At 45.6% G+C, this 22,576-nt stretch overlaps 1 protein-coding gene across 1 annotated transcript in view; it reads left to right on the top strand.

Moving 5' to 3' along the window:
• The window catches only part of LOC137384869 (dynein axonemal heavy chain 3-like), a 613,990-nt gene that overhangs the window by 521,594 nt on the left and 69,820 nt on the right, over positions 1-22,576 (top strand). Inside the window, exons 56-59 of the mRNA XM_068059481.1 lie at positions 4,944-5,122; positions 10,248-10,506; positions 15,642-15,767; positions 21,844-22,026. Coding sequence (XP_067915582.1) covers positions 4,944-5,122; positions 10,248-10,506; positions 15,642-15,767; positions 21,844-22,026 — 747 coding nt within the window. The remainder of the gene's footprint in view (positions 1-4,943; positions 5,123-10,247; positions 10,507-15,641; positions 15,768-21,843; positions 22,027-22,576) is intronic.

The raw sequence follows: 22,576 nt of genomic DNA, 5'->3' as shown, positions 1-22,576 counted from the left end.
CAACTCTGTGATTCTGTGAGGTTAGTCAGACATGACCTTCCCTAAACAAATCTGTGCTGAATGTCCTTGATTAATCTGTGTCTTTCGAAATGATGATTTATCCTGTCCCTCAGAATTTCCTCCAATAATTTGCCCACCACCGAGGTTCAGCTTATTGACTTGTAATTACTCAGTCTATTGTTTTCTCTCTTTTTAAACAACGGTGCAATGTTAGGTGTCCTCCAGTCCTCCGGCACCATGCCTATAGCCAGAGAGGATTGGAAAATGATGGTCAGAGCTTCCACTATTTCTTCTCTTGCTTCCTTAACAGCCTAGGATACATTTTGTCCAGGTCTGATGATTTACCCACTAATCACTCAACAAATCCTTTCTTGTCTAGCTTCTTTCCTTTGTTTCCTCAACCTTTCATACTTGCTTACTAGTTTTCTGCCTTCCATTTCCAGCTTTGTTTCTCTCCCTTCTGAATCTATGCTCAGGTTCCCATCTCCCTGTCAAGTTTGTTTAAATTCTCACCGACAGCACTGGAAAATCACACCACCAAGATATTAATCCCGGCCCAGTTGAAGTGCATCCCGTCTGGCTTGTACAGGTCTCACCTTCCCCCAGAGCCAGTCCCAATGCCCCAGGAATAAAGCCCTGCCTCCTGCATCATCTCTCCAGCTATGTTATCATCTGCTCTATCCTATTTCTATATTCACAAGCAGGTGGGCACAGGAAGTAATCCAGAGATTACTACCTCTGAGGTCCTACTTTTTAACTGCTTTCCGAGCTCCCTGAAATCTGACTGCAGGACCTCACCCCTCTTTCTAACTATGTCATTGGTACTGCTATGGCTGTTCACCCTCCCCCCTCAGAGTGCTCTGCAGCTGCTCAGTGACATCCTTGCCCCTGGCACCAGGGAGGCAACACACCGTCCTGGAATCACATCTGTGGCCGCAGAAATTTCTGCCTGTTCCCCTGTGGAATCCCCTCTCACTACTGCTTTCCCAACTTCCTCCTGCCCCCCTGTACAGCTGAGCCACCCATGGTGCTGTGGACTTTCCTCTGGCTGCACTCCCCGGAGGAATCATCACTCTCTCCAATATTCAGAAATGAATCCCAGTTGGAGAGTGAGATACACTTTGGTGACTCCTGCACTACTTGCCTGGTCCTTCTTGACTGCCTGGTGGCCACACATTCCCTCTCTGCCTGTACACCCTGAAATGTGCTATCCATGTATCCTCATGGATCCACCGCAATGACTCCTGCTGTTCAATCTCTGAAACCTACAGCTCAGGCTCCTCCAGCTGAGGACACTTCCTGTACATGTGGTTGGCCAGGACATGAGAAGCATCCTGGAGTTTCCGCATGGAATTGGATGTGCATTCAATGGGACTGAGGTGCCCTGCCATGCCTCTATTTATTAAATTATTAATTAACTTAACAGAAATAAAACTTTAGACTTGTTCCCGATTTGGAGAAGAAAAAAACCTCACCAGCTACTCACCAATCAGCTTCTTCCCTTGTGCTGACATCACTTTAGGTGTTTTACCTCTCTCCTTGACATTCACAATTCCTTATCCCTGGGCTCTCCGATTCTTGAGCTAATTGATCAGGTGCTAAAAGTACTAAACAGACAAAAAGTGGTATATAGATACTTAACCTATATATCTATATACTTAACCTATAATAAAAGCAAAATACTGCAGATGCTGGAAATCTGAAATAAAAACAAGAAATGCTGGAAACACTCAGCAGGTCTGGCAGCATCTGTGGAAAGAGAAGCAGAGTTAACGTTTCGGGTCAGTGACCCTTCTTCGGAACTCCAAAACGTTAACTTTTACTTACTTTAAAAGCTCGGGTTCTGATGCTTCTTCAACTCTGTTGATTGTGATGTCACTTTTATATTTCTCCTGTGCTGGATTTGGCTCCGCTATTTTACATCCAGTGTCCAGTCTCCGGCTTGGTGATCCCTTTGAACTCCCAGCCTTCTCCCGGTATTTTACATCCAGTGTCCAGTCTCCGGCTTGGTGATCCCTTTGAACTCCCAGCCTTCTCCCGCTATTTTACATCCAGTGTCCAGTCTCCGGCTTGGTGATCCCTTTGAACTCCCAGCCTTCTCCCGGTATTTTACATCCAGTGTGCAGTCTCCGGCTTGGCCATCCCTTTGAACTCCCAGCCTTCTCCCGCTATTTTACATCCAGTGTGCAGTCTCCGGCTTGGCCGACTCTTTGAACTACCCGTCTTCTCCCACTCCTTTGTCACAACCTCCTGGCTCACTTTAGTTATTTGGTAAAATTTATATTGATGCAATATCTGTGCAAGAGTTTGGTGCTTTCTCAACATGATATTTTAATAAACATTTGTTCCATTATAGCTAGCAATTTAATTGATCCAAAATCATTGAGAGTCATTTTGGTAAAAGGGTGAAAACAGGCGCTAAGTGGCTGCTGTGCTAGTTAGACAGATCTGTTTAAAAGTCTGGATTTAACACAGAATTTTTTTCCTAATTGCTGATTACTATAATTTGAACTCGTCTGGAGATGTTAAACCAGAAACCTGCAGGTTTAACACTCATGTGCTGATCAGACTCAATTTTCCTGCAGCAGTAAGTGTAGCTCCTCGCACCTACTTCCACTGAAGGTGTGGAGTGCGCTGGCTGACACACAGCGGCATGTCTCAGGATGGCTCAGTGACCGAGGGTGAGGGAACTCAGGCTCTCAGACACAGCACTGGAGGCCCAGAGGAGGAGGCCCAGAGGAGGATGTCCAGAGGAGGAAGGATGTGCTCTAACCACAGCTAATGCTACTCTGCCTGACCTCATGTCCTCTTCTCCTCCTCCCATTCCTCCTGCAGACTAAGGGGCAGCTCTAGAAAAATGTCCATGAGCAAGCACTCCCTTTCTCCTGGTGACTCTGATAAGGCAGGGTAGCTCAGCACTCACTCTTTTTAGGTGAAATCCTCAGAGAATTTCCATAATAAATGTTGATAGAATGTTGGTGAAATCGTGACAATGTGTCCCTGAAAGTTTCTCGATGTGTTTTAGAAGTCCTCTTTAAACCTCCAACAGCAAGTGAACAGTAAAAATGATATTTTTTAAGTAGCGCTCAAAATCCTCAGCAATGGTTTCTTTATTCCTGTTCAGCTGGTCGCTTTTAGGACAGATTGTTAGGTTAAGTGCTTTAATGAGCAGTAGCAGGCAATTTAATTGTCTATCAGACCCTGAATGATCCTCCAGGCTGCTGTTCCTCACGCAAGCATCACCTCCTTTACCAAAATGACCTCTTGCGCTAATGGTGGGTTTCAGGTCAAAACCTGATCTTGACCGCCTTTGAGACTTTTAAGCACCTAAAATATCTGTGGGAAATTGCCGCCTTTGAGTTATAAAGGATTTCATAACATATAGCCCATTGCATTAATCAAACTTTAAGACAGGACTCAATATACTTGGTCCTCAATCTTTCTGCTTTAAATGAGGACCTGGTGTTCATCATAATGATTTGCACGAGTATTTTCTGCAGTTTTGTTCACTAAATCACACACTTCAGATGAAAGAAGCTAAATAGTTATGTGAGCTATCTATCCATTTCATATATTAAAAGTCTTGTGTATAACTTGCACTTCCTGCAAACATCACTTTTATATTCTGTATCATTTCCCCATCACACTTTGTTGATGTTGCTTGCCTTATTCTAATGTAGCATATTCATCAACTCACTTTGAGCAACAGCACGTTAACTTCCTGCTCCCACCAACAACGTCCTGTGCCACTTACCTTAGTGCCATCTCCAAACTTGGATATACAACTCTGTATTCCTTCATCCGAGTCATTGATAAATATGATGAAAAGCGAAGGCCCCAGTACAGATCCCTGGGGAACACCACTGATCACAGCCCACCAATCAGAGAATGTCCCCTTTATCCCTACTCTCAGTTTCCCAACTCCCAACCAACTTACAAGGTTATCTCCAATTCCGTACACTTTTAATTTTTGTTATTTTGGGTGATACGTTGAAGAAACGAATGATTTTATCTATAAAAACAACAAAACATGAACATTTAAACCATGTCTGACAGGGGAAAACCATATCTAACTATATCCCAGATTTTTAAAACAGAATAAACCAATAGTACAGTTAAACTGTACAATCCAACACTGCCACTCTCCCCAAACCCATCCCAGCCTGTTCCTGTCCTCAGCTAATGAAACATCTCCAAACCTGCTCCAACTCAAACCCAACCCCACCTCCAGCCTACTGCCAGCTTGCGAAACATTACTGTGCCCTTGAAGGGGCCTTTAGCCCTGGACTTTTCCATTCCCAGCTGTCTGATCAATGGAAATGGATCCAATTTGATTCGACCCCATATTGTACCAATCTCTCATCTCCTTGCCCCACAACGCCCCCATTCGCACCCACTTCCCTCCCCCCCCCACTGACCCACCCTGTCCTCAGTCACTCTCATTCTGTCCCACTAGCTCCCAACCTCCATTGACACCCCCCACTCCCACTACTGACCCCCAATTCCCCCCCACCACCATGCCCCACACTGCTCTGTTACTTTTGCCTGGATTACTTTGGTCAACTATTAAAACGATGGAGTTCACTGGCTTTGATAATGAATTGTGCTGCCAGGTATCCTTTCTCTGCCCTCAGTCACTGATCTGACTCACTGATCTCCTGGTGAGGCAGCCCCTGGACAATGAAATATTTGAACTTATCTCCTGCCCAGCTCGTCCATGGGTGGAAATTATTTTCATTTGGAAGAGATTAGACCATTTAATGAACTAACCTATTAAATACTAGGGAAATATCTTACTGAGCTCACATTGAAGCTGTTGCCATTGACTTAATGAACAGATCATTTTCTCAAAGATTGTTACAGACCCTTGCCCACTGTTAGAATCTGGTCAGCAGAGTTTAAGAAAGCTGGTGGAATCATGCTATTTTTGTGTTCTTTTACAGGTAGCTACTCACTCCAGTGTGCTGTTTTTTGTCATTTCTAATCTGGCTTGTATCGATCCCATGTACCAATATTCCCTCACCTGGTTTATCAACCTTTATATGAATTCTATTGACAAAAGCACTCCCTCCAGCCTGATGCACGAAAGGATAAGCAATCTGAATGATCACTTTACTTACAGGTAATTATTGGAGTTTGTAATTGAAGTGTTTTCCAGGTTGCACAGTCACTGACGGCACAGTGGCGCAGTGGTTAGCACTGCAGCCTCACAGCTCCAGGGACCCGGGTTCAATTCCGGGTACTGCCTGTGTGGAGTTTGCAAGTTCTCCCTGTGTCTGCGTGGGTTTCCTCCGGGTGCTCCGGTTTCCTCCCACATGCCAAAAGACTTGCTGGTTGATAGGTTAATTGGCCATTATAAAATTGCCCCTAGTATTGGTAGGGGATGTGGTAGGAATATGGAATTAGTGTAGTATTAGTATAAATGGGTGGTTGATGGTTGGCACAGACTCGGTGGGCCGAAGGGCCTGTTTCAGTGCTGTATCTCTAAATCTAAAATTTTAAAAAAAACTAAAACTGTAAATGGTGTGTACGTTCCACCAAGAGTATAGCGCTGGAAAGCATCGTTTCGATTGGTCACCTGAGCTGCAGTAAATGGAGAACTGCATTGAGCTTCCACACCACTAGCAGCAAAAGGGAAATGAGCACCCTGGGTCCCACTCCTGGTTCCTATCCAGTCACACCTAGCAGACAGTACTGGGTGTGGAGATTGAAAAAGAACAGGATCAGACCTGGTGTTAATGGCCTCCATTATGGCACATCCTACCAACACCCATTACTTGGCTAATATCTGAAGAAAGGCCAAGGATGTGAGGTAGCGATGAGGTGCTGGTGCCCATAATCCCGTATCCCAACCAAAGTCAATACATGCAGAAAAGGCCGTGGGAGGGGTAATCATTAGGCACATTAATATTTCATGGTAGATGAAAAATAACAGGAAGGGTGGGGGGAAATGATCTTCCTGGGATCAGTGCCAGAGTTTCTTTTAATTATTGGATGCAAAGGTCAGGAAAAAGGGGATGGAGACTTGTTACTGTTGGTCTCCACCCACTTTATATTGCCTGGGATTCCTCAGGCTTCCTTTGAAGGATGGAACAAGGTTTGGACATGTAATCATAGAGCTGTAGAGTCATTACAGAACAGGAGGCCATTCGGCCCATCAGCCCACACCAACTGTTGCCATAGAAATGGGGCACAAAAGGGTGTTTCAGGCCCTCCCTTCTCAATTTCCTGATGTTGCCTGGGAAGCATACCCACGCACAGGTGCAGCTGAAGACCCTGTCAGTGGGTCTTGCCTCATTAATGTTACACCTAACAGGAAAGGAGGAACACGCTGAGTCTCTTTCTTGGGAAAAGACAAGGCTGAGGGGTGACCTCTTAGAGATCTTTGAAATAATGAAAGGTTTTGATAGAGTAAACACAGAGAGAATGTTTCCACTTCTGGGAAGAGCCTCACGAGAGGTCATCAATGTAGAATAGCCACCAAAAAATCCAATAGGGAATTCAGGAGAAACTGCTTTACCCAGAGATTGAGAAGAATGCGGAATATTGTAGATGCATTTCAGGGTAGGTCAGATAATCACAAGGAAGAAGGGAATAGAGGGTTATGCTGATAGAGTTAGATGAGGAAGGATAGGAGGAGGCTGGAGTGAAGTATAAATGCCAGCATGGACTGTTTGGCCCGAATGGCCTGTTTCTGTGCTGTGCATTTCTATGTAATTCTACATGACTTGTCCACCAATTCGCTTACACAGAGGTTTTGTGGTATGTACTTTTGGTGTGCTCCAGTTTCCACCAGCCAGACAAGGGAATGCACGGAATAGGCCCATGGCCTGAGCGGAGATGGTTTGTACCATGTAGAATGTGAATCTCTGGCTGGAAGCTTTTATAATGTCTTCAGAAATCTCCACATTTAACTTAGCCTCTAACCCCAAGTATTCAATGGAAAAAAAATAGTTTACATTTGTTCCCCAGTTCATGGTTACTGTAAGTGAGAATTAGAGCCTGTTATTAAACTGAAAGTGTTGCCATTGTTAAATCAGCTATGTGGAATCACAGCAAAAATGAGGAAATAGTCTTTCATTCCTCGTAATGATAACAGCAAAATGTGCTGATATTAAATATAAATAATCATCTCAACTGCTGACATGTTTATTTATATGAAGAGTGGGCAGCAGGGATGTGATTTATGAGCTAACTTACTCGACAGTAACACATCATCACCCAGCAATCGCAACACTAGAACCATCACAGCCAGAGTACGAAAAATAGGAACTCTTGTCCTGAATATTAGAGCAGGGTAGTAGGAGCTGAGTTATGTTCATCCACTCATGATCATCTGACCAGTCTGCTGATTTAACTTGGCAGCTGTTGGTTGTGATTGGTTTAAGAAATACAATCAGGATTTTCATTTAGAAGGGGGCTTCTTAGCATTAACAGTTTAGTTATAGAGTCACAGAGCCATGGAGTGATTTAAGGCACAGAAGGAGACCATTTGGCCCATTCATGTCAGCTCTCCATAGAGCAATCCAGTTGGTCCCATTCTCCCACTGTAACGCCGTAGCCCTGCAAATTTATTTCCTTCAAGTGCCCATCCAATTTCCTTTTGAAATCATTCATCGTCTCCGCTTCCACCACACACATAGGCAGCGAGTTCCAGGTCATTACCACCCGCTGTGCAAAAAAGTTCTTCCCCTCTGCATCTGTTGCCCTAATCTTGTACATGTCTATCTAGTCTCTGCTCAATCTCCTTTGCTCCAAGGAGAACAATCCCAGCTTCTCCAACCTAACCTCGTACCTAAAATCCCTCATCCCTGGAACCATTCTGGCAAATCTCTTCTGCACCCTGTCAAGTACCTTCACATCCTTCCTATAGTATGGTGACCAGAACTGGATTCCTCTGTCGGTGCACACTCTTTAGAATTGTGCCGTTAAGTCTATATGACCTTTTCCCATCTCTTCTGCCAAAATGCATCACCTCACACTTCTTTGTACTAAGGTCCATCTGCCAGTTATCTGCCCATTCTGATAGGCTATGTCCTATAGGGGGAGGTGGTGGTGTGGTAGTATTGTCAGTGGACTAGTAACCCAGAAACCAAGGGTATTTCTTTGGGGACATGGGTTCAAATCCTCCCAAGCAAAAGGTGGGATTTGAATTCAATTAATAAATCTGGAATTAAAAAAGCTAGTCTAATGATGGCCATGAAACCATTGTTGTATAAAACCATCTGGTTCACTAATGTCCTTTTGGGAAAGAAATCTGTTGTCCTTACCTGGTCTGGTCTACATGTGACTCCAGACCCACAGCAATGTGGTTGACTCTTAACTGCCCTCTGAAATGGCCTAGCAAACCACTTAGTTGTATCTAACCACTGTAAAGTCAATACATGGACTGCAGTGGTTCAAGAAGGCAGCTCACCACCACCTTCTCGAGGGCAAATAGGGATGGGCAATAAATGCTGGCCTAGCCAGCGACACTCACATCCCACGAATGAATAAAAAAAAAAATTGCAGTCAATATGTATCATCTTCACTTTGCCACACCTCCAAGTTTTGTATCATTGTCAAATTTTGAAATGTTATTCTCTATTCCAATATCCAAGTCTTTTATATATTATATATATATAAATAATTATTAAAAAAGAGCAGTGGTCCAAGCACATGACCCTTGGGGAACCCAACTGTCTACCATCCTCCAGTCTGAAAAATAACTATTTACCAAAGACTTGCTGTTTTCTGTTCTTAAGACAACTTTTTATCCAAGCTGACACTGACCCTCCTATTCCATGAGCCTCAATTTTGTTATTAGCCTTTTATGTGGTACTTTTTCAAACACTTACTTAAGATCCAAACAAACAACATCCTCTGCATTCCCTCCATTAATCATCTCAGTTACATCATCAAAAAATTCAATTAGATTAGTCAAGCACAATCTGCCTTTTACAAATCTGTGCTGGCTCTCCTTAATTAACTCAAACCCCTCCAAGTGCCTGTTGATTTTTTTCCCTGATTATTGTTTCTAAAACCTTACCCACCACTGACATTAAATGGCCTGTATTTACTAGAACTGTCCTTAGATTCTTTCTTGAATAAGGGTGTCACATTTGCCACTCTCCAATCCTGTGGCACCTCCCCAGTATCCAGGGAAGATTGGAAGATTATGGCATGCTCTTCCACTATCTCCACCCCAACTATCTTTAGCAGCCTGGGATGCAAGCCATCTGGACCAGGTGACTTATCCACTCTAAGTATAGCCAGCCTTTCCAGTACATCCTGCCTTTCAATTTTCATCCCATCTATTACTTCTACGATCTTCGCTTCTACTGATGTTTTGCAAGTAAACACCAATACAATGTACTCATTATGTATTCTAGCCTTGCCTTGTGCCTCTAAGCATATATCACCCTCTTGTCCATAATGAGCTCCACCCCACCTCTTACTACCCACTGACTATAAATCTGGTAGAAGACCTTTGGTTCCCTTTTATGTTGACTGCCATTCTATTCTCACATTCTCTCTTTACCAGCCTCTTCACTTCCCCTCTCAACTTATCGTATTTGATCTGGTTCTCATTTGAAGAATTCACTTGACATGCATCATACACCCTCTTTTTTTGTTTCATCATATTCCCTATCTCCCTTGTTAGCCAAGGAGCCCTTGCTTTGGCTCCCCTATCTTTCACCCTTGTTGGAATGTACCTAGCCTGAAGCATCTCCTCTTTAAAGATCATCCAGTGTCCCATTACAGTTTTTACTGTCAATCTTTGATTCCACTTTACTCTGGCTAGATCCCCTCTCATCCCATTGAACTTAGTTGCTGGAATTGCTTGAATTAAGGCCACAGGTTTAATATTTAAACAAAGGGAGATGGAAGGAAAATGCCCACTCATTGGTCAGAGTGAGAGACTGGGGAAAAAAAATAAAAAGCACTTTTATGGCATTTCCAAATACCTCTGTTTAACCATGTCCTTTAGGGAAGGAAACCAGTCTCATTACCCAGTCTCTGATTCCAGTCCACACCAACCTGGTTGACTTGTAATTGCTCTCTGAATTGGCCTGGCAAGCCATTTACTTGCTACAAAGGCGAAGGCCGACCGCCACCTTCTCAGGGAAACTAGGGATGGGCAATGCTGACCTTGCCAGCAATACCCACAATCCGAGAATGAGCTTTTAAAAGTGTATCACTGAGATGAAAATCCAGGCCTACTCCTGATGTACCTCAGTAAGAATTGGCCATGTTTCCTTTTCCAGCATCTATCAGAATGTCTGTCGATCCCTGTTCGAACGACACAAGATGTTGTTTTCGTTCCTGCTTTGTGTCGGCATTCAGAAGAGTCAGAACCTTGTGAACGATGATGAATGGCGCTTTCTCCTGACGGGAGGGGTGGCGTTAGAGATCCCATTTGTTAATCCTGCCCCCACCTGGGTGAAGGACAAGTCCTGGGGTGAAATTGTTCGCCTCTCCACTCTTCCTGCTTTCTCCGAGCTAAAGAATCACTTCTGTTCAAAGGTAAGTGTTAGAATGTGTAAGTATACGGAGATTGTAAGAACCTCCTGACAATGAATACAAAAGAGTTATTATGAGATTGGAAGGATTGTTCACAACAACAACTTCAGCACTGATCTGCTAAGATTGCTAACTGGGAGACAATCTGTTTTGCCCACCAGCCTGTCATGTGGGCATCAGGGCAACTCCATCATTGAACAATTTTATATAAACACGTAGACAACAGCAGCAATTGCAGCCCAGAATGAGTCCAACTGTTCATCAGGGTTAGCTGCTGAGCCTTCAAAATGCTAAAGAAACAACTCGAATCTGACCATAGCTTTCCCTTACTGGTGTCAGCCGTGGCTCAGCAGTAGCACACTCACATCTGAGTCAGGAGGTCCTGGTTTCAATCTCTACTCCTTGACTCTGTGATCTAAATCTGACACTCCAGTACTGTACTGAGGGAGTGCTGTGCTGTCTTTCAGATGATATGATAAAGATATAAAAGATCCCATGGCACGATTAGAAGAAGAGCAGTGGAATTTTCCTTAGTGTCCTGGGCACAATATTTATCTCTCAACCAACATCACTAAAACAGATTATCTGGTCATTATATTGCTGTTTGTGGGATCTTGCCGTGTGCAAAGTGACTGCTGTGTTTCCAACATCATAACAATGACTACACTTTAAAAATACCTCATTGACTGTAAAATGCTTTGGAGATCCTGAGCTCGTGATTTTCCGTTCGACTGGCAACAGAGTTGGGAGAGACTCTTCAGAAATGTACTCCACCGCAGCATCTACTGGTCAGAGCAAGCAACTACATTGTTACAGGAAACTGTTTACATACAGGATTTCCATTCTACACCCTACTAATCTGTTTGGGCCGGCCTGCTTATTTGAAAATGTGAAAAGCCTGTTTCAGGCATGGGCTGTGGATGCTAATTTTTTGGCCTATACCATTATGGCAGGTGGCACACTCCGGCTCATAATGAGCGTATGGCAGGTACACTCTGGCTCATAATCAGCATACGCTCCCTGCAGCCCCACCCCCACCCCTCCATATTGGAGAATTGTTAGTCCAATTAACGCCTGAACAATGAGTACAGTGCATCACATTTCTCTGCCTCACTGTTTACAATCGTAGTTTAAAGGTAAAATGTTTCATTAAAACAGGACAGAAAAACTCTAACAAATTTAGACAGAAAGTGCAACCGTGCATACGCAATATTTTTGATAAGACATATAAGATAGATAAATAAAAAGAGTAATCCTGCCTGTAATTCTGCACAGTTGGACAGTAATGTAATACACATCCGGTCCTGTGTGGGACGTGATTTCTTGGGATGATGTCCTAACATACATTTTTACAGAGAATACAGCACAGAAACAGGCCATTTGGCCCAACTAGTCCATGCTGAGCCTGCACCCATCCTTCCTCATCTAACTCTATCAGTATAACCCTCTATTCCCTTCTCCCTCATGTGATTATCTAGCCTCCCATTAAATGCCTCTATACTATTACCTGTGGTAAAGAGGTTTCTTCTGAATTCCCTGTTTCATTTCTTGGTGACTATCATGTTGATGACCTCTAGTTTTTGCCCTTCCCACAAGTGGAAACATTCTCTCTGTGTTTACTTAATCAAAACCTTTTATTATTTCAAAGATCTCTAAGAGGTCACCCCTCAGCCTTGTCTTTTCCCAAGAAAGAGACTCAGCGTGTTCCTCCTTTCCTATTAGGTGTAACATTAATGAGGCAAGACCCACTGACAGGGTCTTCAGCTGCACCTGTGAGTGGGTATGCTTCCCAGGCAACATCAGTGAATTGAGAAGGGAGGGCCTGAAATACCCTTTTCTGCCCCATTTCTATGGCAACAGTGTAGGCGCGATGGGCAGAATGGCCTCTTTCTGGGCCATGATAACTCTATGGGCTGGATTTTGTTCTGAAGATGAAGATCCCAGGGCGGCCAGAAGGACCCCTCCTCGGCCCTCTATCGGACCCTGGTGCTATCTCACGACAGGTAGGCAGTTAACAGCTCGCCATCGGGGACTCAGTCCCTTTTAAGAGATGAGCTCCTGCCTCCAAGAGCTGCCGGCCATTCGAAGGGCCGGTTGCTCTGCAGTCCCGGCAGTGCCACTGGCAGCAGTGGCCACTGCTGGTACTGCAGGGGGCCCTGCAGCATTGAGGAGGTAGAAGAACCCAGGAAAGGTAAGTGGGGTCAGGGTCACTGGGGCCATTCAAGCAGGCTCCGGTGATGGATGCAGGGTTGGGGCGGGGTCTTCCAGGGGCGTGGCAATTGCCACCTGGTGGTCCTCCGGCCTTGGGTTGCCCCCGAAGGAGGAACCCCCCGACCCCCGACCCCGCTAGGAGGCCACCAGGTTTTACCTGGCAGTGTCTCCCCTTGGCAGCGTTCCCCTGCTTCTTCCAGTAAACCGAACCAGAGAAGGGAAGAGGCCCCCAAGTGGCCATTTATTAGGCACTTAGGGGCTTCAATCAGCCTTCCCTTCCCTGTACTAAATTGGAAGACATCAGGAAGGCAACAGGCACTCCACTGCCCGCCTTCCGATGCAATTTTATAGGCTGCACCCCCTCCCCCCCCACCTCCATTCCCATCCCGAGCAGGCCCATAAAATTCAGCCCTATGACTCAATGATCACAGGTCAAGAGAAGAAGAGACCCAATCTGTCCATCCTTTACATGATAGGTGTAATCGTGCAGTTATGGCATCATCCTTATAAATCTTTTTACACCCAGTCTATTGTTTCTACATCCTTTTTTACAATATGGCTTCTTTCAAATTAAGAATTCCCACATCAGTGAATCAACTCCCAAATTCCAGTCGAGTTCTGGTAGAGTTTTGCAGCACAGATCGAGGCAGTTCAGCCCACAGCACAGAGCTGTGAAAGAGTTAGCCTACACCCTGCCATGGTGGCTTTCTCTGTGCTGTTAGGGATTCAGGACGGTGTGTGTTAAAAAGAAAAAAGAAAGACTTGCATTTATATAGCGCCTTTCATGACCACCAGGTGTCTTAACTGCTTTACAGACAATGAAGTACTTTTTGAAGTGTGGTCACTGTTGTAATGACACTCACTCACTGCCCTCCCCTGTGTCAGAGTGTGTTAATGGACTAGTGAGCAGGGGCCTGCTGATATTATCCCAGTCCGTTCGCTCTGTGCACTGACGGGCATATGCCCCTCTGATGCCCAGCCCATCTGTTGTGGTAAAAGGGGCAGAGTCAATCATCATGAAGGCGATGCCTTCTTGCCACTAATGGTGTGAGTTGTGCTAGTCTGTGCGACACATAGAAACATAGAAAATAGGAGCAGGAGTAGGCCATTCAGCCCTTCGAGCCTGCTCCACCATTCATTATGATCATGGCTGATCATCCAAGTCAGTAACCTGTTCCCGCTTTCCCCCCATATCCTTTGATCCCTTTCACCCCAAGAGTTATATCTAACTCCTTCTTGAAAACATAGAATGTTTTGGCCTCAACTGCTTTCTGTGGTGGCGAATTCCACAGGCTCACCACTCTCTGGGTGAAGAAATTTCTCCTCATCTCAGTCCTGAAAGGTTTACCCCGTATCCTTAGACTATGACCCCTGGTTCTGGACTCCCCCACCATCGGGAACATCCTTCCTGCATCTACCCTGTCAAGTCCTGTTAGAATTTTACAGGTTTCTATGAGACTCCCCCCTCTTCTGAACTTCAGCAAATATAATCCTAACAGACTCAATCTCTCCTCATACATCAGTCCCGCCATCTCAGGAATCAGTCTGACTCAGATGGATATACCGTGTGGATCAGAGGGGATATGGTGCTGATCATGGCCTGTGCTGCATGCTGTGTCTTTCTAATATTCGCATAAACTCCTTACTAACATCAATATTTAAATACTATCCTAGTGCCATAGAGCTGACCTCTGCGCTTGCACACATAGGGCTGAATTTAGTGGGCCCCCGGGAGATGGGTTAGAAGGTGGGGGCAGGGGGGGGCCCATAGAACTGCGGTAGGTGGTTGAGGCGGGGGCAGAGTGCCCGTCACCTTCCCGATGTGATGCGATAAAGTTGAGGATGGGATAGGCTGATGATGTGCTTCCCACCCAGAGGCCAATTGAAGCCCTTAAGATGCCTATTACCAGCCATTTAGGGGCCTCTTCGCCCCGCTGCTGTGATTAAGCCAGTGGCCGTGGTGCTCTGCCAGGCGGGGTGGTCGCCGAGTGAAATGAGGTGGCGTCCGTGCGGGCTTGGGGTAGGTGCCTCCTCCATGAGCAATCTGTGGCCCACGGAGGGTGCCTGCCAGCAAACATCCCACTTCCATGAAGCCCCCTCCTCATGCACTAAAAGCCCACCCTCCCTCCCTCCCTCCCATTGCCAGGGCCTGCCAGTCTGGCCCCAGCGACACCGCCTCACTCACCTCTGGTTCAGTTCTCCAGCGCTGGGCCTGGTTCTAAGGCCTCTTGTAGTACCAGCAATGGCCACTGCTCCCGGTGGTTTTGCTGTTACTACTGAACTGCTGGCCTTGTGATTGGCCGGCAGCTCTTGGAGGCACTTAATTGCACGGGTGCCGTAGAATCACGATGCGGGGGGGTCTCCAAATGGCTGAGGCAGGGTTCCCACCGCCTTTTAGGCCTGGCGCTGGGAGTTCCACCGGCATGACTAAATTCAGCCGATTCTCACAGCAATGCTTCTGTTGTATATGTATATATTGTTATACTATCTGTAAAGTGTTAGGAACTAATTAGCTAGGAACTAGTTGTTATGTTTAAGTATTCCAGTGGCGGGGGCCTCATTCATGGCTGCACTGGGGAGTCATGTTATATGTACACAAGGATCAGGCACTACAGCACAAAGCATGTTACTGTAATAAACAAGACTGACTCCAGCCTTTTCCAAATTTAAAGTGTGATTCTTTCCAAAATCTGGGAACCAGAAACAACATAAAGACGAAACAGCTTCATTGGCACGATGGTGACACAGAGCCACCAGTATAACTCTGGTTCCAATCCATCTCACTGCTCTGAACAGGAACCAACCACATCTGCACAATATAACAACATCCTAATCCCGATAGCTGAACTCTCACGCATGTTTGACTGTTAAATGATAACTTGTCCGAAGTGAATGGATGGTGACAGATCTCTGTTTAATGTGTTTAGCTTTCTGAATGGAAGAAAATCTATGATTCATCTCAACCTGAGAAAATGCCTTTACCTGATCCCTGGGAAGATAATTTGAGTAGTTTCCAGTCCCTCCTTGTGCTTCGCTGCATCAGGCCAGACAAGGTTTGTTCTCATGGGCTTGCCTATATTTGAGATATATACATTGATATTCACATCTCCTTACGATGTTACACAATTAAAATTCATTCATACAACAGTGGTTTTCCTAGCTTTGCATTCACTTATACTATTTTGGTCCTGCTTCTGGATTGCATTAGACCACTATTGAATACTCAGATATTAAATCTACACCCAGGAATGTACTGTACTGGAACTAATGCCTGTGTTACATATGGACTTTTTTGAACTTGTTTATGTGATGTGAGCATCACAGACAAGCCAGCATTTGTGGCCCATCCCTAATTACCCTTGAGAAGGTGGTGGTGAGCTGCCTTCTTGAACTGCTGCAGTCCATGTGGGGTAGGTACACCCACAGTGCTGTTAGGAAGAGAGTTCCCGTATTTTGACCCAGCGACAGTGAAGGAACGGCGATATAGTTCCAAGTCAGGATGGTGTGTGACTTGGAGGGAAACTTGCAGGTCGTGGTGTTCCCGTGCATCTGTTGCTCTTGTCCTTCTAGTTGGTAGAGGTTGTGCATTTGGAAGGTGCTGTCAAAGGAACCTGGTAAGTTGCTGCAGTGCATCTTGTAGATGGTACACATTGCTGCCACTGTGCGTTGGTGGTAGAGGGAGTGAATGTTGAGGTGGTGGATGAGATGCCAGTCAAGCTGGCTGCTTTGTCCTGGATGGTGTCAAGCTTCTTGAGTGTTGTTGGAGCTGCAGTCATCCAGGCAAGTCGAGAATATTCCATCACACTCCTGAGTTGCACTTTGCAGATGGTGAACAGGATTTGGGGAATCCAGGAGGTGAGTTACTCACCGCATAATTCCAAGCCTCTGACCTGCTCTTGTAGCCACAGTATTTATGTGCCTGCTCCAGTTCAGTTTCTGATCAATGGGGACGCCCAGAATGTTGATAGTGGGGGATTCAGCGATGGTAATGCCATTGAATGTCAAGGGGAGATGGTTAGATTCTCTCTTGTTGGAGATGATCATTGCCTGGCACTTGGGTGGCGCGAATGTTACTTGCCACTTATCAGCCCAAGCCTGGATATTGTCCAGGTCTTGCTGCATTTCTACATGGACTACTTCAGTATTTGAGGAGTCATGAATGGTGCTGAACATTGTGCAATCATCAGTGAACATCCCCACTTCTGACCTTATGTTTGAAGGAAGGTCATTGATGAAGCAGCTGAAGATGGTTGGGCCGAGGACACTACCCTGAGGAACTCTTGCAGTGATGTCCTGGAGCTCAGATAATTGACCTCCAACAACCACAACCATCTTCCTTTGCGCTAGGTATGACTCCAACCAGTGGAGTGTTTCCCCTGATTCCATTGACTCCAGTTTTGCTAGGGCTCCTTGATGCCGCACTCAATCAAATGCTGCCTTGATGTCAAGAGCAGTCACTCTCACCTCACCTCTGAAATTCAGCTTTTATCCTTGCTTGCACCAGGGCTGTAATGAGGTCTGGCGCCAAGTGGCCTTGGTGGAACTCAAACTGAGCATCCGTGAGCAGGTTCTTGCTGAGTAAATGCCGCTTGATAGCACTGTCAATGGCATCTTCCATCACTTTACTGATGATTTAGAGTTGACTGCTGGGGCCATAATTTGTCGGATTGGATTTGTCCTGTTTTTTGTGAACAGGACATACCTGGGCAATTTTCCACATCGTCAGGTAGATGCCAGTGTTGTAGCTGTACTGGAACAGCTTGGCTAAGGGCATGGCTAGTTCTGTAGCACAAGTCTTCAGTAGCACTGCTGCGATTTTAGTCAGGGCCCAGCCTTTGCTGTATCCACAAACAATACACTGTACTCTACGGTAATACAACTTCATATTGCCTGTTCCCCCTTAAACCCTCCTCAATGTATCCATCAGCGCTTGCCATTGCACGCGTTCACCAACCCCACGTCTGAAGCAGAGACAAATTGTCCACTGACTAAGAAAGTGAAACACAGAGTAATCGGGGAAGAGTCTGTTTCATAAACAGAGTGTTAAAGTCTGGAATTTGGTGCAAGTGGGATCTTGGTACAGAGGAGGAAGGAAGTGTTGCATTTTTTTTGCTTTACCTCCAGAAGCTGGCGAGTGTTTTTGTTTGGTCTCCAAGTTAGAAGACTGTAACTTGCTATTACTTTATTAAATTAGTAACAAGTTAACTAATCAAATAAATAAATAAGGTTTGAAAGACATGGCAGGAGCATTGTGATCCCAGACAGCCGTATCTGCAGAAAGTGTCTGCAGCTCGAGTAACTTCAACTCAGAGCTGTTGAGCTGGAGTCTGAGCTACAGACATTGCGGGGCAGCAGGGAGGGGGAGAGTTACCACGACACTTTGTTCCAGGAGGCAGTCACACCCTTTAGGTTAAGTAGAGCTTTAGAGTTAGTCAAAGGTCAGGAACAAGAGGGTGTGACGGCAATCAGGCAACTACAGGCATCCAGTATGCAGTGATGGCGGAGCCTCAGTCCTTGACTTTGACCAGGCACTTACTAGCTGCAATCCTTGTGGTGTAAGTACACACACAGTGCTGTTAGGAAGGAAATTCCAGGATTTTGACCCAGCGACAGTGAAGGAACGGCGATATAGTTCCAAGTCAGGATGGTGTGTGGCTTGGAGGGTAACTTGCAGGTGGTGGTGTTCCCATGTATCTGCTGCCCTTGTCCTTCTAGTTGGTAGAGGTTGCGGGTTTGGAAGGTGTTGTCAAAGGAGCCTTGGTGAATTGCTGCAGTGCATCTTGTAGATGGTACACACTGCTGCCACCATGCGACGATGGTGAAGGGAGTGAATGCTGAAGGTGGTGGATGGGGTGCCATTCAATCAGGCTGCTTTGTCCTGGATGGTGTTGAGCTTCTTGAGTATTGTTGGAGCTGCACCCATCCAGGCAAGTGGGGAGTATTCTATTACATTCCTAACTTATGCCTTGTAGATGGCGGACAGGCATTGGGGAGACAGAAGATGAGTAACTCACCGCAGAATTCCTAGCCTCCGACCTGCTCCTGTAGCCACAGTATTTATGTGGCTGGTCCGGTTCAGTTTCTGGTCAATGGTAACCCTCAGGATGTTGATCGTGGGGGATTCAGCAATGGTAATGCCATTGAACGTCAGTGAAAAATGGCTATAGTCTTTCTTGTTGGTGATGATCATTGTCTGGTACATGTGTGGAATGAGTTTTACTTGCCACTTTTCAGCCCAAGCCTAAATGTTGTCCAGGTCGTGCTGCTTCTGGATATGGGCTGCTTCAGTATCTGAGGAGTCGCGAATGGTGCTGGACATCGTACAATTATCAGCAGACATTCCCATTTCTGACCATATGATGGAAGGAAGGTCATTGATGAAGCAGCTGGAGATGTTTGGGCTTAGGACATTACCTTGAGAAACTCTTGCAGTGATGTCCTGGGACTGAGATGATTGACCTCCAACAACCACAACCATCTTCCTTTGTGCTAAGTATGACTCCAAGCAGCAGAGAGTTTTCCCCCTGATTCCTTGATGCCATACTTGTTTATATGCTGCCTTGATGTCAAGGGCAGTCACTCTCACCTCACCTCTGGAGTTCAGCTCTTTTGTCCATGTTTGGACCAAGACTGTAAGGCTGTTAACTGAACCACGCACCAATTGGCACAGGTCAAGCAGATTAGAGAATTAAATGTTTGGCTCAAAACAGTACTGTGGGAAGAAGGGATTTCAGTTCATGGGGCACCGGCACCAGTACTGGGGAAAGAGGGAGCTGTTCAGTTAGGATGGACTACACTTAAACCAGGCTGGGATCAATGTCCAGGCGAATCATATAACTAGGGCTGTGGATAGGGCTTTAAACTAAAAGGGGTTGAGGAGAGGGTTCAGGTGAAGGGAGATTTAGAAATCTGAAGAGAAAGGTCGAGGCAATCGAGTAGTGTAATGATTTGCATAAAGCCAGTGGGAAGCATTTTTAAAAAAATTCAAAATCAATAAAAATTACATTCCATCAAAAAAACTCAATGAGAAAGATCTATCCCTGGCTTACTAGGGAAGTTAAAGATAGTATTAGGTGAAAAAAAGAGGCTTTTAATGTTGCAAAAAATAGTAATAAACCTGAGGATTGGGAGTGTTTTCGAATCCAGCAAAGAGTAAGCAAAACATTGATTTTAAAAAAGGGAAAAATAGAATGAGAGTAAACGAGCCAGAAATATAAAAATGAAATTTAAGAGCTTTGAAAAGTATATAAAAAGTAGTAGAGTAGCAAAGTAAACATTGGTCCCTTAGAGGCAGAGACAGGAGAAATTATCATGAAGAATGAAGAAATTGCAGAGATGTTGAACAAATATTTTGGATGGAATTTTACAACCCCCAAAAGAGCAAGCTAGTGGTGGGGCCAGGGTGTGAAATAGAATGGGAGGCTTGGGGGGGGGGCCCTTTCTGACTTGCTCCCGCCTCTGCCACCAATTTACATGGGGCGGCGGCGGTGAAAAATGGCCTGCCCGCCCCAGGCCAATCAATTAACGGGGAATTTACGGTTGGCTAGCGAGCGGCTGATGCCTCAGAAAAGCCACCTGAAAGAAGAGGCGGCCTGAAAGGCGGTTGGGGGGTGGTGGGGGGAGCCTTCCTGATCAGGTACCCTGTTCCCCACAGAGGGCCGCCCCCAAAGATCCAACCGCCCCCAACACCCAACACGCCCACCGCCCCCTAACCACCCCCTTGCCTAGCCGGTGCCCAATTGATTGCCCCCGCTGAGACCCCAAAAACTCACCTCTTTTCCCATGCTGTCCGTCAGCTTGATCCTGAAGCCGGGTTGCCGTCCCAGCCGTGGCCACCCTACTGGAAGTTCCATTCAGCAGGACTTCCTGCCTCAATGAGGTGGAAGTCCTGCCCAAGACCAATTAAGGGCCTGGGGACCGTAAAATCCAATCTGGATCCCCAGGCCCGGTGGAGGCGGGATTGCCACCGACTCTTCGGCCTGTGGACGACTCCCACCCACCCATCGTAAAATCCAGCCCTTTGTGTCTGTCTTCACAGTCACGGACACTAATTACATTCCAGAAAAAGAGGGTAACCAAGGATCTAATAAGAGTGAGGAACTCAAGGTAATTTAATATCAGCAAAATAAAAGTATTGGAGAAACTTAAGGGACTAAAAGCCGACAAAACTCCAGAACCTGATGGCCTACATCCTATGATTCGAAAAGAGGTGGAAGAAGTAGTGGATGCACTGGTTATGATTTTCCAAAATTCCCTATGTTTTGGAACAGTACCAGCAGATTAGAAGTTAGCAAATGTAACACCGCTATTCAAGAAAGAGAGAAAAAACAGGGGACTATAGATCAGTTAGCCTGACATTAGTTATCAGGAAAATGCTGGAATCTGTTATTAAGGAAGTCTTAACAATGCACTTAGAAAATCAGAGTATGATCAGACAAAGTCAGCATGGTCTTAGGAAAGGAAAATATAGCAAAAGCAGAGACACTCAGTGATTTCAAAAGGAAATTGGATAGCCGCTTGAAGGAAATAAACTTGCAGGGCTATGGGGATCGAGCTGGGGAGTGGGACAGATTGGATTGCTCCGAGGAGAGCCAGCATGGACTTGATAGGCTGAATAGCTTCCTTCTTTGCCGTAAGTGACTCTATGACCCTATGACACACACACACAACCCACACCACAAACACACACACGCATGCACGCAAACACACATACACCACATTCCTCACACATACCACACGCACAGACCACACATACACACCACACAACACAAAGCCCACATGCACACACACAACAGACACCACAAACTACACACCACACATACAGCTCACCCATACACACAAACTACACACACCCACGCACCACACACACCGCGCACAAAAAACACACCACACGTCAAAAACACGCACACTCACACAGACACCACTCACACAGCACACACATCACAGACAATCACACGCACACTCACTCACACACTCACACATACCCACATGCTCACTGTAGAACTTTCCGTTGCTTTAGTTGAATGTAATTAAATCTGTCCCAGGTTAAAAGCAGAATTTTTTTTCCCAATATACTGTGGCGTTTAGTCTCTTGAATTCCTTGCTAATTGCTTGTTTCCTATCCTGCAGATGATTCCTGCCATCCAGCATTTCATCACTGAGAAAATGGATGCTGCGTATATCGAGCCTCCAACCTTTGATCTTCAGCACAGCTATAAGGGCTCCAGTCACTTTACTCCACTGGTCTTTGTTCTTTCTTCTGGAGCTGATCCCATGGCCTTACTTATGAGGTTTGCTGAAGAACAAGGTATTGTTAGTTAACAAGTACTTAGAAAGTAGGTATAGACATGACTCAACAACAACTTGTGTTTATCTCATGCCTTTACCATCGTAAAATGTCCTGAGGCCCTGCACAGGAGTGTGTTCAAACCAAATTGGACTCCATGCCGCATAAGGTGATATTAGGTCAGATGACCAAAAGCTTAGTCAAAGAGGTAGGTTACAAGGAACGTCTTAAAGGAAGAGAGAGCGGGGAGAAATTTAGGGAGGATATTCCAGAGCTCAGGGACTAGGCAGCTGAAGGCACAGTGGAGTGATTAAAGTTGTGGATGTGCATTGGAGGAGCGCAGAGATCTTAGTGGGATGTAGGGCTCGAGGAGATGACTGAGATAGGGAGAGGTGAGGCCATGGAGGGAATTGAACACAAAGATGAGAATTTTAAATCCAAATCTTAATTAATGAATCCCATTTAGTAATTAAGTCTTCAGTAATCTCATGTGCCATGAACTAGTCATTGATGAATGGCATGAGATCAGCCCATGACAGGTATTGTAGCACAAAACACCTCGCAACACAATCAAAC

This window comes from Heterodontus francisci, chromosome 27 (genome assembly GCF_036365525.1).
Source record: "Heterodontus francisci isolate sHetFra1 chromosome 27, sHetFra1.hap1, whole genome shotgun sequence".
In the NCBI taxonomy this organism is placed as follows: domain Eukaryota; kingdom Metazoa; phylum Chordata; class Chondrichthyes; order Heterodontiformes; family Heterodontidae; genus Heterodontus; species Heterodontus francisci.
This window is presented reverse-complemented; position numbering and strand designations above follow the sequence as displayed.